Genomic DNA, 14,351 nt, shown 5'->3' with positions numbered 1-14,351 from the left:
CCGTATGTCCGGGAGATGATGGTAGACGCTTGCGGCCTCAGACTATACAGGACTAGAGACGTGGCGTGGGCGTAGCCCAGTTTTCCCATGCGAGGGGAACACACATCTTGTCACTGTGCATGTGCCGCCTGAGCCAGAGTCCCACTGCCCTCAAACACCGTAACCCCGTGGCCAGGAGCACTCAAGCATAGCTTACGGTGTCGGTGCATCAGACACCACTGGCTTGACTGCACACACAGCTCCTGAGCTCAGTGGCCTGGCCTGTCAGCCACGGCCCATCTTCCTGTTGGCCGCCCGTGTGCAGGGGCCTCCGGGGCTGGCCTCGGTTCGTGCCCAGCAAACTGCTAACGCTGTAGCATTAGCCCGTCCCTTCAGGCATATCGTCTCCCACCCCGTCCCAACTCCCAAGTGAGCGTGTGCGCGTGGGCACACGCTCCCAGACGCAACAACGCCCCAAGTCCGTGCCGCTGCTTGTTGCCTGTCCCACCTAAAGGAGTTGAAGAGTGCGTGCGTTCTTGTGTACCGTATAATTGGTTTGTGGCAGCAGCGTGCAGTCAATCATGTCCATGTTGGTTGGGCCATGGTACCATCACCATCGCCAGTATACCAAGGACTCCTAGCTCCCCCGCGGCCCGCCTGCCTCTTGACACTGTGGTACCTGTCCCTGCCATTGCGCATCGCAGGTGAACATAAGGCCCCGCATGTCCCTACCCCTGCCCCATCTCGCACTCCCTGCCACTTCCCATCCCAGGCCAAGTGCGTTTGGCAGTGTGGTGGTGTTGAGAAACACCGAGTTTTGAATCGAGACTTAGCACAGGCGTCCATCCAGAGGGCGCTTAGCCCGAGGTGAACTTGGTCACGGCCTTGGTGCCCTCCGACACCGCGTGCTTGGCCAGCTCGCCGGGCAGCACCAGGCGCACGGCGGTCTGGATCTCGCGGGAGGTCACGGTAGGCTTCTTGTTGTAGCGGCTCAGCTTGGATGCCTCGGTGGCAACCTTCTCAAAGATGTCGTTGATGAAGCTGTTCATGATAGACATGGCCTTGCTGCTGATGCCGGTGTCAGGGTGCACCTGCTTGAGCACCTTGTAGATGTACAGTTTGTAGGTCTCCACGGCGCTCTTCTTCTTCTTCTTATCCTTCTTCTCGCCGTCGCCCTTGGGCTCCTTGGCAGCCTTCTTGGAGGGCTCCTTCTTGGCCTTCTTGGCGGCCTTCTCGGCCTTAGGCTTGGCCTCGGCCTTGGCAGGGGCCTCGGCGCCGGCCTCCTGAGTCGCGGATTTCTCGTCCTTCTTGGGGGCCATTGTGTTTAGATTTGGGAGCTCTGAAAGCAGAAATGTAACAGAGTATCGGGGTTGAGGAAATAAATGCGAGAACAGGCAGCTTATGAGGGAGCTCGGCTGGTCGCGGGGTGGCCAGGGCGAGGAGAGCGGTTGTTTGACCCAACCGCCGGGGAGCGTTGACTGCGTTGACCGGCTGGCCAGGGCGAGGTGCTGCGTTTTCGGGCCTGCTGCATATAAACACAGGGGACGCTCATTATATTCACAACGCTCACTATACTCACACTCCGACCTCATAACCTCGTTCTTCAAGAACCCCAAACTCGGTACAATGGCTGGTCGCGGCAAGGGCAAGACCGCGGGAAAGAAGGCCGTGAGCCGCAGCGCCAAGGCCGGCCTGCAGTTCCCTGTTGGCCGCATTGCGCGCTACCTGAAGAAGGGCAAGTACGCCGAGCGCATTGGTGCCGGCGCGCCCGTGTACCTGGCCGCTGTGCTGGAGTACCTTACCGCTGAGGTGCTGGAGCTGGCCGGCAACGCCGCCCGCGACAACAAGAAGAACCGCATCGTGCCCCGGCACATCCAGCTGGCCATCCGCAACGATGAGGAGCTGGGCAAGCTGCTGGGCGAGGTGACGATCGCCTCGGGCGGTGTGCTGCCCAACATCCACGCCGTGCTGCTGCCCAAGAAGACCAAGGGCGGCAAGGGCGAGGAGACCGCCTAAGCGACTCGTACTATCGACTTGCATTCATCAACAAACTCGGTGTTTCTCAACACCACCATCACTTGGTTGACACGGCGTGGCAGTGGGCGATACGGGGGGGCGAGGCCTCTCAACGCCCTCGGATGCTACTGGAATATTAGGAGCCGGGAGAGAGGGGCGTGCCAGCGAGGGAGTGGTGTGACGGGCAAGCATAGATGGAGTGTGGAGAGTAGCGAGGTCAAATTGTGCAAGTACGTGGTTGACACGGCGTGGCAGTGGGCGATCCGGGGGGACCTCAACGCCCTCGGAGCCTATTAAAGAGCCGGGAGGGGGGGGGGTGCCCGTGAGGGAGCGGTGTCACGGGCAAGCACAGACGGAGAGTGGAGAACAGTGGGGTCTAAAAGTACGCGCGAGGCTGCAGCGGGTCGTCTTGCCGCTCGCAACGTGCTAAGGACCTGGGCCACTTCCCCTCGCTCACATATGGTAGTGCGGAAGTATGCCTGGGCAATTGACGCATGTGCTGCTTGCGGCACTCTTGCTGGCTTGGTAGTTGGTACATCACACTCACCCGCACTCACAGATACCGCTGCCTCTTTAACCCAAGCCAAAGCAAACTACCGTTGCTGCCATGGCCGTCATGTCCACTCTCGTCATAAAGCCCCAACCCAGCTGCTGCCTGGCACCGTTACTCCTGCCTGGTATACAGCCATTCGGGCGCCTTGTTACCGTATGCTGCAATCCAGCTCAGTACTCTGCTTATCCCCGTTGACTCCAAACCCATACAGCAGTACAGCGCCTTCACATCAGAGGACTCCCAGGGCCTGTGCCTAGCTACTTTCCCAACTTGGGGCATTGGCCAGCTCCGCTTCCCCACACCTGCGTGTTCATGTCTCTCGGTACTGTGAGTGGCTAAGACCGCCCCTCCTTCCGATCACATGGACCCGCCAGAACCCGTCAGCCTATGTCACACAATTCACCACAAAGACCTTTCAATGTCACGTGGCTAGATTCCAGACGACACAACATGTCTGCATGCGATCCCCACGCTTCCTTCACACCATTTATCAAACCCATCTATGCTTTTGCATCTCGCAGATCGGTGCGTGCAGTGCAGCCCAGGGGAACGCCTCGGCCACCAGCGCCTCCCATGCTTCAGGTAGGTGCCGCGCCGCAGCAGCGGCCGCAGCCACATCCACTGCCATTGCCGCCGGCCCGGGCGCAGCAGCAGCGGCCTCATCCTGCTCAGGACTCTGCCAATCCCACGCTGCCTGTGTATCCAGCGCAACCCACAGCTCGGGCCGGTCCCGCCACAGGCCGGCACCGCCCAGGACGCCTCGCAGCCGCGACACCGGCTCCGCGGCGTCCTTGGAGCCCGCAGTCACTAAAAGGCCCGGGCCGTGCGGCACCGCCCAGGTGCCACACATGCGAGCCACAGCCTCCAGCACAGGCCGCGTGTCACGCAGCCCCTCCACGCTAAGCCGCATGCCGCTGCCGCTCTTGGCCGGCACACCTGCGGCTGCGACCTCCAGTGCCCGCACCTGCTCGCAGCCGTGCACCACCTTGGCCACCGCCGGGTCCTCCAGCAGCCCCCGCAGGCTGCCCAGCAGAGAGCCCACCGCCGCAGCACGTTGCCCTGCTGCTGTTGTAGGTGTCGCCCCGCTCGCGGCACTGGCCCCTTGGCGTGTTGCACAGGCGCAGATATCCACAACATACACCGTGGCCTCTGCCGGGACTGACGCAGCCACACCTGCAGCAGCCGGTGCGTACAACGCGACGGCGCGGAGGAGCCCGCTGTCGCCAGCGCTACTGTCTCCTGCTGCGCTGCTATTGCCGCTGCTACTGCCGCCGCCGCTACGGCAGCAGCCGCCGCTGGCCAGGACAGCCAGACCCACGTGGCGGCTGGCGGCGCAGTGCCGCAGCATGCGGTGCATGTCGGGGCCGTGCAGGTCCGTGATGACGCACACGGCCGCCGCCGGCAGCGGCGCCGACAGCACCATCTCGCTGCTCGCGCTGCAGGCGTTGCCAGCGGCCAACTCCTCATCCGTAGCCGTTGCCGCGTCCTGGCGTTGGGGCGCTGTTGACAGCGCGAACGCACCGCCTGAGGCGGAGGCTGTGGCTGCTGACGCGCTGACAGCGAGGGGAACACTTGCGCCAGCGGCAGACGCCGCTGGCGCAGCCGGAGGCGCAGGTACACCGGGTGGCGCTGCGGCCTCCAAAGCTGCCACTGAGGCGGGCTCCGGAGTGGGCTCGGGGATAGGCACGGGGATGGGCAAAGGCGAGGCGACTTGGCAGGGCTGCCGGCTGACGCGGTGCGCATGTGCAGGTCCCAGCGGCATCTCGCTCCCCTCAGCCGCAACGGCAATGGCGGAGCTGGCAGCTCGGGTCCGGCCCTGTTGCTCTGCTGCGGGCAATGCCTGCGATGTGGTGTCCGCAGCCGCGGCCTGAGCTGCTCCGGCGCCAGCCTCGTCGTCCGCGCTGCCCTCTGCACCCCCCGGTGTAGCTGGTCGCAACTGCGCCTGGTCCGTGGCCCTGCCCACTCCCGCAGCCTCGCTCACGCCAAGTGTGGCCGCGGCAGCCAGTACCTCGGCCCGCATCGCCGCAGCCGCCAGCTGCACCAGTGCGCCGCGGTCCAGCACCAACAGCAAGCCATCCTCCTCCTGCTCCTGGCCCTTGGCCGCGCCCCCTGCGCCTGCACCTGCACCCGCAACGCCAGGACGGCCCACTCTTGCACCCACACCGGTGCTGGCGCTGGCGCTGGCGCTGGTGCTGGCACTGGTGCTGGCACTGGCATTGGCACTGGCACTGGCATTGGTGATGGCGTTGGAGCGCGCCTGGCGCAGCCGGAAAAGCTGCACCTCCCCTGAGCCTCCAGCCAGGGCCACCGGCGCCGTCAGCACACGCTGCAACTCACTCCCATCCGCACCCACACTCGCACCCGCATCCACCAGCCGCTGCAGCTCAGCACAACACTCGCTCTGCTGTGTGTCGGGGCTGCTCAGCAGCCTACGCCGCACCAGCCGCAGAGCGGTGCCAAATGGCACACGGGGTGACATGGACGGCCACAAGGGAAAGATCTGGGCAACAGCTTCGCTGGCGGCGGCGAGCGTCGCCGCAAACTGCAGCTGCAGCAGCTGGTGAGTACTGCTGCTGCTGCTGTCGTGCGGTCCCAAGAATATAGGCCGAAGGTCACGAATCCATGCCTCCTGCATTCCGTTGTCTTCCAGGCGCGTGACAACATCCGCCGTGCACGATGCAGCCACCGCATCGGCAGCAGCCTCTGCCGCCTCCCCAAGCGCGCGCAGGTTCAACCGCACCAGGTGCAGCTCTAACCGACTGCCGCCGCCACCGGCGCCAGCCGCGGCGGCAGGACGCGGCACCGAGACCAGCTCAAAGATGCCTGGCCCTGCACCATCGGTACCGCTGCCACTCCCACTGTTGCCGCTGCTGCCTTCAGCGGCCTCGCTGCTACAGCCGCTCCCGGGCTGTAGCAGCAGCGACTTCAGCGTCTTGGCGTTCAGCCCGGCTGGTGCCACCTGCAGCCCAGACTCGCTGCTCGCGTACTTGATGACTCGCAGCAGCTCCGGCAGCAGGCAGGCCCCGCGGCCATAGTCCGGGCTGTCATAGTCCAGGAGGAAGTTAGCGGCGAAGTAGCAGAGCCGAGCAGCGGGATTTGACTCGGGCACGTCCCCATCCCGAGGGTCCACGTAGGCCGCCGCTGGCAGGGCCTGCAGCCGCTGCACCTCGCACGCGCGCCGCGCGGCCTCCAGTCGCGCCAGCGCCGCTGCCGCCAGGCGGGCCGCGCGCAGGGTGACCCACAGCTGTTCCTGACGCTCCTGCCGCTCCTGCCCTGGCGAAGCCTCCCCGCCCGGCGCCCCCGGCTCCACGGCGCCCGCACCTGCGCCCGCGCCGCCGCCCGGCGCTGCTGCCGGCTGCAGCTCAAATACGCCATCGTAGCCGCCGCCGCGCTCCGCCGCAACGCCCCGCAGCTGCTCCGCGACTTCCGCCTCCTCCGACTGCCGAGTAACCCCCACAGCCTCGCGCAGTGCCGGCAGTAGCGCGGCCAACGGCGCGCGCCGCACCGCACCGCTGCCGCTGTTGCCGGTGTCGTAGCTGCCTGCTCGGCCGGCGCCTGGCCGCGTGCACACCTCCTGCCACGCCCCCGGCGGCTGGGCTCCCGCAATCGTCGCAGCCACGTGGAAAGCCTCGGGCAGGCTTGCGCCCTCTGTCAGCAGAGGCAAGTCACCGAAGGCGTGTCTGGCAAGAGTCTCCCAGGCACACGTAGCCGCATCCGCCACAGCTGTAGTGGCCTTGGCTGCAACAGCTGGCAACGCTGGCAGCAGTGGCCGAGCGGTGGGAACTGCACTGTCGCCGGTGGCTGCAAGCTGCGGTTGTGGCGCAGCCCTAGGGCCGTCGGACGCCGACACGGACGCAGGCTCCGCCACAGCAGTGGGCTCCCCACCAACGCCATCCGCACCAACCGGGTGTACCAACGCCTGCTGCGCCGCCGCTACACCCATACAGCCATTCGCTGCCGCCGCCGTTGCCGCCGCATCTCCCAAAGGTGCGCCCGCAGCCGCAGCTGCCGGCGCCAGCTGCATCTCCTCCTCGGGCATGGTCTCCAGCAGTTCCCATACGGTGCCTGCCACTTCGCCCGCGCCTTCCGCTTCCGCTTCCGCCCGCAGCAACGACTCAAGCTCCAGCATGCCGCCGGCCTCCACCAGCTGCCTGATTCGCATCCGCAAGCGCAGCCGCCGCCGGTGCAGCACCACAAGCAAGCGCGACGGCAGTGGCGCGCCAAAATCTGAGGCTGCTACACCCGCCGCCCCACTGCCGCCGGCGACGCCCGTGCCGCCAGCGCGATTCACCTTCTGCCCGGCATCCGCCTCGAGCTTCAACGCGTCGCCGCCGACAGGTCGAATGCTGAACTCGCTCCGGTTCAGCGCCCGCCGCAGGACACCGCTGTCGACGCGCTCCGCTAGTTCAAGCGCCGCCGCCGCTCCTTCGGCGGCCGGAGGTGTCGGCAGCCCGGGCACACTGCCACGCAGCGCTCGGCGCACCAGCTCTGTCAACACGTCCAGCCGCAGTCGTGGCTCTGCCAAGGGCCGGCCGCGCAGCAGCAGGCGCACCGCCGTGCGCCTGATGCAGTCAGCCTCAGAGCTGCCGGCGTATAGTGCGTGGGCAGCCTCCACCACACGGGCCCTGATAAGCTCCGCCTCCGCCACTTCCATTGCAGCCAGCCAGGCGGCGTCGCTTGCCAATGGCCCGGCCTTGCTGCCGGGCTTGCTGGTGCCTGACGTTGCCGCCAAGGACGGTGAGACTCCTGTGGCGCTGCCTGTGGCGGCCCTTGCGCCTGCCACGTCATCAGCCGTCAGCAGCGCCGCCGCCTCATCCCAGGCACGCCGGCGCTGCTCCGCAGTCCTCGAATCAGTGGCATGCAGCAACAAGTTGGTGTGCAGCAATACGGTGTCCTGGTCGCGCAGGCGCAACGCAGACTCCTTGAGGGAGCGCAGCATGAGACGCAGCCGGTACAGCTGCTCTTTAGCCGGGCTGCCAGGGCTCAGGCACGCCGGCAGCGCCACGCCCGCAGCCTTGCTGGCCTGCTCAAGCACCGCAAGCGCCTCGCGCAGCGCGAGCGGCTGGTGGCGGTCCGCCCAGCGGCTGGCAAGGATGCGGCCGATGCATTGCGCGACTTGCGTGTGTTGAGGGCTGCTGCTCCCACCGGGCACTGGCGCCATGGACTCCTCGAATGCGGTCATCGTGATATCGTGTAGGTGCTCTTCAGAGGCTTCAGGCCAGGCCATACGCTCTAACACCCGCATAGCCAGACGCCGCACATGCAGCCGCACGCCCTCGCTGACCCAGCCCTTGCCGCCAGCATCACCGCCGCCGCCACCCGCCCAACCGTCGCTCGACGGCGGCAGCGTCACAGGCGTGAAGATGCAGCCAGTCATGCCCAGCAGCGCAGCTCGCAAGCTGGCCACCTTGACGCCGCGCATAAGGTCCCGCTCGCAGCGCTGCAGGTCCTCCATCAGCCGGCGCAGCGGCGCCTGCGGCAGCGCGCCGTCCGCGAGGCGCGCCGCCAGGCGCCGTGCGGCGGCCTTGCACATGTCATCCTGGGCGCCGTAGGCCGGCAAGATAACAAGCGGCGGCTGGCCGTCCGTCTGCCCAACCTCCTCCCACTCCCAGGGGCACCACATCACGGCGGGATCCTTGAAAGCGGCATCCACCAGCTCGGACAGGTCCTTGCGCAGTAGCGCCTGCTGCTGCCGCTTCTGCTGCTGTTCGGTGTCACCGGGAACTGCACCCGAGCTGCCAAGGTTGCCGAGGTTGCAGCCGCTCGCGCAGCTCTGGCTCCCGCGCGCAGCTGTGGCCACTCCAGCATCCTCCACCGCCGCCGCGACAGCAGCTGCAGCATCCGCAGCGGCGTCGGCTCTCGCTGCGGCGGTGGCGTCGACAGAGGCGGCTGACTTGCAAGGCGGCTGCACTGCCGGCGAGGCTGTAGCATCGTCTGCTTGCACGTCAGGTGCCGCCGGCGCTGCATCCGCCACGGCCCCCTGCCCGGCAACCTGCGCCGCTGTCTCCGCCTCCGCAGCTGCTGTCGCCGCCGCGACCCTTCGCAGCATCTCCAAGTCCAGCCTCACTGCGTCCACCATGCCGCCGCCGGCGCCACCACCCGCGCCCGCAGCCTCACCTCCAACACCGCTGCCGGCGCCCGCAGCCCTGCCGCTCCGCGTGCGCTTCAGTGCGCTCACCACGAATACGCCGCGCCCGCCGCCGAGCGCGTCATTGCGCGCCAACCGCAGCTTCAGCGGCACTGGCATGCGCAGCCATCTGGGCAGTGCCGGCCGCAGCGCAGCCAGCAGGTCAGGCAGCTGCGCCGCCATTTGCCCCAGCTCGGGCTGCGGGCTAGTGGCTAGCCAACCGCCGACGGTGCGAAAGGCGGCATGTGCCTCGTCCCGCTGCCCAGGGGCTCCGGAAGGTGCCGATCCCGCGGTCTGGCCGTGGCTGCTGATGGGAAAGGCGGCGGCCAGGAGGGCCGCGATGTCCGAGGCAGCCACAGCCGTGAGGCCGGTGGATGCGGGCGCCGGCGTGGGCGCAGGGGAGGGCGCCGACGCCTCGGGTGCAGCTTGCGCGGGCGCGGATGGCGTGCTGTCAGCAGCCAGTGTCTTCGCCTTCGGGCCGAGTGGCAAGGCGGTACTGGCGGCGGTGGATGCAGGCTGCGCCGCGCCCCCACCCGCCTCGGCTGCCGACGCCAGCTCCCGCAGCCTCCCCACATCAAGTCGCACAACATAGTGCTGGATACTCGTGCTTCCGAGCCGCAGGGGCCCCGTTGCAGGCTCGGCAACAAACACGCCGTTTGACATGTCCAGCTGGCGCAGGAAGCGCGCAAGCGGCAATGGACGATGAGGGCGCGGCAGCACCCTTTGCAATGTTGCCACAGCGTCTGGCATCATCGCTGCCATAAGACCATGCTGCGGCCGTGGATTCGTCGCCAGCCAGGGCGCGAGGGCCCGGTAAATGCCATGCGCCACGTTTACGGACCGCTTTTTCGAGGCCGGAAAGACGGTGGCGAGCAGCAAGTCAAGGTCGGTTGCCGCCGCCGCCTCTGCGGATATGCCCCGTGGCGCCGCTGGCAGACTTGACGTGGCTGCGGCGGCCCGGCCTGCGGCAGCAACTGTGGTGGTGGCGGCTGCAGTCCTGCCCGCTCCAGTCCCCGGAACTTGCTGCCCTTGCCACTGCAAGCCACTAGCCGTGGGTCCGGCTGCGGCTGCCGGCACTGCTGCCGCCGGTGCGGCCGCCATCCCCGCAGCCCGCCTCAGCGCTGCCACATCCAGCCGCACGAGATCGAGCTGCTTCCCCGCACCGGCCGCGCCAGGTGCCGCAGTCGGCCTTGGCGTCACCACGAACACGCCCTTAGCCCCACCAGCCGAAGGACCGCCGCGCTTCAAGCTCAGCTTAAGCAGCGCCGTGGGGCGAAGCGCGGGAGGCAGGCGCTGCCGCACCGCCGCCGCCACCTCTGGAAGCAGCGCCGCCAAGTGGCCTGTGGCAGGCCGCGGGTTGGTCGCCAGCCATGCCCCAACAGCGCGGTACGCCGCATGAGCCTCATCTGTGGCGGGCGTGTTGGGACTGGGTGGGAAGGCGGCATCAAGCAGCGCGTCAAGGTTCCTGACCGCAGCCGCCTTCACAGCTGCAGACGACGAAGGCATGGGCCCGGCGGTGGCCGTGGTGGAGGCGGCTTGAGTTGGCATGGCCGGCAACACGGCTTGCTGCTGCGGGTGCTCCGCCTGCTGGCCCTGCGGCTGCCCTTCTGCCGCCACCGCCACGGCCGCGGGCGCGGACCTGACAGAGCCGCTCGCACCGGAGCTTCCAGCCGGTGCCGTTGCAGCCCCCGGCGGCTTCTCTGTGCCTTGAACGCTGCCAGCCTGGCGGACGCCACCGTCAGCACCATTGCTAGCGCCCGCCGCCTCCTTCGCCGCCGCCGCCGCCGCCGCCCGCCTCAACGCGGCCACGTCCAGGCGCACAAGGTCCAGCCGCTGCTTCTTTGTAGCGCCTGCGCCAGGAGCCGCAGTCACCGAAAACACGCCCTTGGCCCCACCAGCCGACGGACCGCCGCGCTTCAAGCTCAGCTTAAGCAGCGCCGTGGGGCGAAGTGCAGGAGGCAGGCGCTGCCGCACCGCCGCCGCCACCTCCGGAAGCAGCGCCGCCATGTGGCCTGTGGCAGGCCGCGGGTTGGTCGCCAGCCATGCCCCAACAGCGCGGTACGCCGCATGAGCCTCATCTGTGGCGGGCGTGTTGGGACTGAGTGGGAAGGCGGCAGCAAGCAGCGCGTCAAGGTCCGTGGAGGCGGCGCCGGGGGATGCCGTCTTTGACACCGACCCCGAGGCTGCAGCGGCCGAGGGCGCGTCAGTGGATACAGTCGCCACGGCGTCAACTGGCGCAGCCGTCACGGCTGCCGGCTGCTGCTCCTGCGCCTGCTGCTCGCCTGCCTTCGGCGCGGGTGCCCCAGCAGCACCACCGCCACCAGGCTCCGCCGCCGCTGCATCAGCACCCGCTGCCGCCAATTTTGTTGCTGGTGCCGCCGCTCGCCGCAGCGACGCCACGCTCAGCCGCACGACATCCAAGTGTTCCGGGCCGCCCGCCTGCTGCCCGCCGCCTCCCATCACGATCTGGCCCATGATGAACACGCCGCGAGCGCCACCTGGCGCCCGCCCGCCCTGCATCAGCCGCGCCTTCAGCGTCGTAAGCGTCCGCAGCGCCGGCGGCAGCTGAGGGCGCAGCGCGGCGGCCACGTCCCACAGGAGCGCCGCCAGCGGGCCGTGCTGTGCCGTGTGCGGGACGCCGGCCAGGTAGGAGCCGACCGCCCGGTACGCCGCGTGCGCCTCGTCAATGGCCTCGTGGGCGGGGTCGGCTGGGAAGGCAGCCGCGAGCAGCGTCTCAAGGTCCTCAGGTTCCTCAGCAGGGGCTGTGCGCACCGGCACGGATGCGGAAGTGGATGCCGGCGTGGATGCTGTAGCATTGGGCGCAACCGAGGGAGCAGCGGCTGTGGGACTGCCGGAATCGCCGGATCCGACGGAGCGCGTGGCTGCTGCTGACAGCCCCCGCTTCACACGTTCCTGTCCCTGCCCCTGGTCCTGCCCCGGGCTATGCGAGCGCCTCGGTTCAGAGGTGGCAGGCTCCGTCGCAGCCTGCGCCGCCTGCTTGGTGGCCACAGCGCCGCCAGCAGCTGTGACACCAGCGGCAGCACTGGCACCGGAAGCGGCAGTCCGAGTCACCACATCTGTTGAGCAGGCCGCCTCCATCCCCGCAGCCCGCCTCAGCGCTGCCACATCCAGCCGCACGAGATCCAGCTGCTTCCCCGCGCCGGCCGCGCCAGGTGCCGCAGCCGGCATTGGCGTCACCACGAACACGCCCTTAGCCCCGCCAGCCGCAGGACCGCCGCGCTTCAAGCTCAGCTTAAGCAGCGCCAAGGGGCGAAGCGCAGAAGGCAGGCGCTGCCGCACCGCCGCCGCCACCTCTGGAAGCAGCGCCGCCATGTGGCCTGTGGCAGGCCGCGGGTTGGTCGCCAGCCATGCCCCAACAGCGCGGTACGCCGCATGAGCCTTATCTGCGGCGGGCGTGTTGGGGCTGGGTGGGAAGGCGGCAGCAAGCAGCGCATCGACTTCCGTGACGGCGGCCTCGACGGTCGCAGAAGCCGGCCATATGGCGGGGGCCCCTGCCGCCGCCGTCGCCCCGGTAGCTGCCACTGGTAGCTGCTTCACAGCCGCAGCTCCCGCACCAACACCTGCTGCAAGCGCAGCCGCGACAGCCGCAGGCGCTACCACCGCAGCCGCAGGCGCCGCCACCGCACCCGCAGGCGCCGCCACCGGAGCCGCAGCACTCGCGGTAGGCGCCGGCGCTGTGGCCCACACGCTCCCCAGGTCCGCCGCCCGCCTCAGGGCTGTCAAGTCCAGACGCACCAGGCAAGGCTGTGTGGTGCTGCCGCCACGCCCCTCCACACCAAGGCTTGAAACAACAAACACGCCCCTGGTCACGGGCAATCGCAGCTGCTTCCGCAGAGCCGGCAGGTGCCGCCAGGGCTGTGGCAGCGTGGGGCGCACGGCCCTCTCGAGGTCTGCCAGCGGCGTCGCCCGCGCGGGATCGCCGCTGTGCTCGCAATACAGCCAGGTGGCGGCGCTGCGGTAGGCCAGCATACAAGCTGACCTGTCCTCGTCCTGGGAGTCGAGCGGGAAAGCGGCATCAACGTGGTCAAACACGCGATTTGCCTCCAATTGCTCGGCTGACGGCGGCGCGGCGGCGGCGGCCGCAGCCCGCCACAGCGCATGCAAATCCAGCCGTACCCACTCCTCGACCATTGTGCTGGCCGCAAGCTGCTCCGAGCCCCCGGCTGCCTCTCCTCCAGCTATCGCTGCTGCGACGGCTGCGGTTGATGCTGATGCTGTAGGTCCGGGCACGGCTGCCGCCGGCGTCACTTGCTCGAACACGAACACGCCCCTCGGGCTGCCTGCTGCCACGCCGCGCCTCTGCAGCCGCGACCTCAGCACCTGCAGCGCCTGAGAGCGCTCCGCAACCGGCAGCCAGTGACGCAAAGATGACGCCAGCGTACGCAGCGACAACCCTTCCGACCTGACCACAGCCAGGTACCTGCCGGCGGCGCAGTAGACCTGGTGTGCCTCGTCAATGGCGGGCCGGTTGGGGTCGGGCGGGAACGCCATCTTAAGCTGCGCTTTGATCTCCGTGCGAGAAGGAAATGACGCAGGCAGGGGCGTCGGTGTCGGCGCTGGTGGTGGTGCCAGGGCCGGCGGCGCTGGCGAGGCTGGTGGCGCTGGCGAAGCGGGCGCAGCAGCCACCGTGTGGGGCGCCGCGCCAGCAGACGCCGCCTGCCGCAGAGCTCTCAAGTCCATGCGGACCACCAACTCGGCAGGCTCAGGGCTGTCAACCCCCGACTTTGCCAGGCCTCCTGTCGCTGCTGCCGCTGCTGCCGGTCCTGCCATGGCTGCTCCCTCCCCCGGCACGGACGACAGCACGAACACGCCCTTCGCGCTGCCGCCCTGTGCACAGCCCCTCAGCAGCCGTGCCCTGAGCGCATCCCGCGCTTGTTCCCTCTCCGCGTGCGGCAGCGCCTCACGCACCCCCGCCGCCGTGGCCCGCAGCAGCGCTGCCATGGGGCCGAGCGGCGCCAGCTGTGGGGCGCTGTACAGGTGCGCGCCCACTGCACGGTACAGCCGGTGGGCCTCCTCCGCTGTGCGGTTGCAGGAGTCTGGCGGGAACGCCCGCATCAGCAGCGCCTTAATTTCAGCGCGCGACAGGCCTGGCGTGGTCCCCGCGCGGTCACAACTATCATGACCGCCGCCGCAGCCGCCGCTGCATAAATCACTCGCAGCAGCATGCGCAGCCCTCGGCGCGCCACCAGCATGCGGGGGCGTCACTGTAGCGCCTGCAGCGCTGCGTCCAGTTGACGTGAGCGGCTGCTCGCCGAGCGCCCAGGGGTCCTCAGGCAACACCAGTGCGGCCTGCTCATGCCGTTGCGGGGCTGCAGCGTCGCAGGCTCGGGTGAGCTCCGCCGGTTGCCCTGGGTGCACCAATGCCGCCTCTCTTGAATCGCTGACGGGCCCTGATTTGCGCATGATCTATTCATGTGAGACAGTTGCAGAGGAGCGCTCGCCGCCGGTCAACCACGACAAGGCCAAGGCGCCACCAATCACGGCTGAACAGCAAAGCGAGCAGCTCGCGCTGTGCATATTGTTATAGTCGTGCAGCTAAGAAATGTTGTATCCGTCGTTGTTGCGGGAGGTGGAGACTAGGATGTGAACACACGACACAAGGGCAGTTTTATGGTCCCGCAACTGGTTGCTGATACGCAAGTAAGATAGAGACCA

The 14,351-nt window shown here is 68.2% G+C and overlaps 3 protein-coding genes across 3 annotated transcripts; 1 reads left to right on the top strand and 2 right to left on the bottom strand.

The window, feature by feature from the left end:
* Window positions 1-40: 40 nt before the first annotated feature.
* On the bottom strand, window positions 41-1,352 carry CHLRE_17g708600v5 (uncharacterized protein). The gene has a single exon (XM_001691641.2). The coding sequence runs from the start codon at window positions 1,296-1,298 to the stop codon at window positions 837-839; it is 462 nt and encodes a 153-aa protein (XP_001691693.1). The 5' UTR covers window positions 1,299-1,352; the 3' UTR covers window positions 41-836.
* Window positions 1,353-1,572: 220 nt separating this feature from the next.
* On the top strand, window positions 1,573-2,218 carry CHLRE_17g708550v5 (uncharacterized protein). The gene has a single exon (XM_001691493.2). It carries the CDS (start codon window positions 1,606-1,608, stop codon window positions 1,993-1,995), a length of 390 nt encoding a protein of 129 aa, XP_001691545.1. The 5' UTR covers window positions 1,573-1,605; the 3' UTR covers window positions 1,996-2,218.
* Window positions 2,219-2,220: 2 nt separating this feature from the next.
* CHLRE_17g708500v5 (uncharacterized protein) lies at window positions 2,221-14,342 on the bottom strand. The gene has a single exon (XM_043072040.1). It carries the CDS (start codon window positions 14,097-14,099, stop codon window positions 3,039-3,041), a length of 11,061 nt encoding a protein of 3,686 aa, XP_042914499.1. The 5' UTR covers window positions 14,100-14,342; the 3' UTR covers window positions 2,221-3,038.
* Window positions 14,343-14,351: the final 9 nt, after the last annotated feature.

The sequence above is a fragment of the Chlamydomonas reinhardtii genome, chromosome 17, assembly GCF_000002595.2.
Source record: "Chlamydomonas reinhardtii strain CC-503 cw92 mt+ chromosome 17, whole genome shotgun sequence".
In the NCBI taxonomy this organism is placed as follows: Eukaryota; Viridiplantae; Chlorophyta; class Chlorophyceae; order Chlamydomonadales; family Chlamydomonadaceae; genus Chlamydomonas; species Chlamydomonas reinhardtii.
Note: the sequence above shows the minus strand (reverse complement) of the source record. Positions and strands in the feature narration are given on the sequence as shown.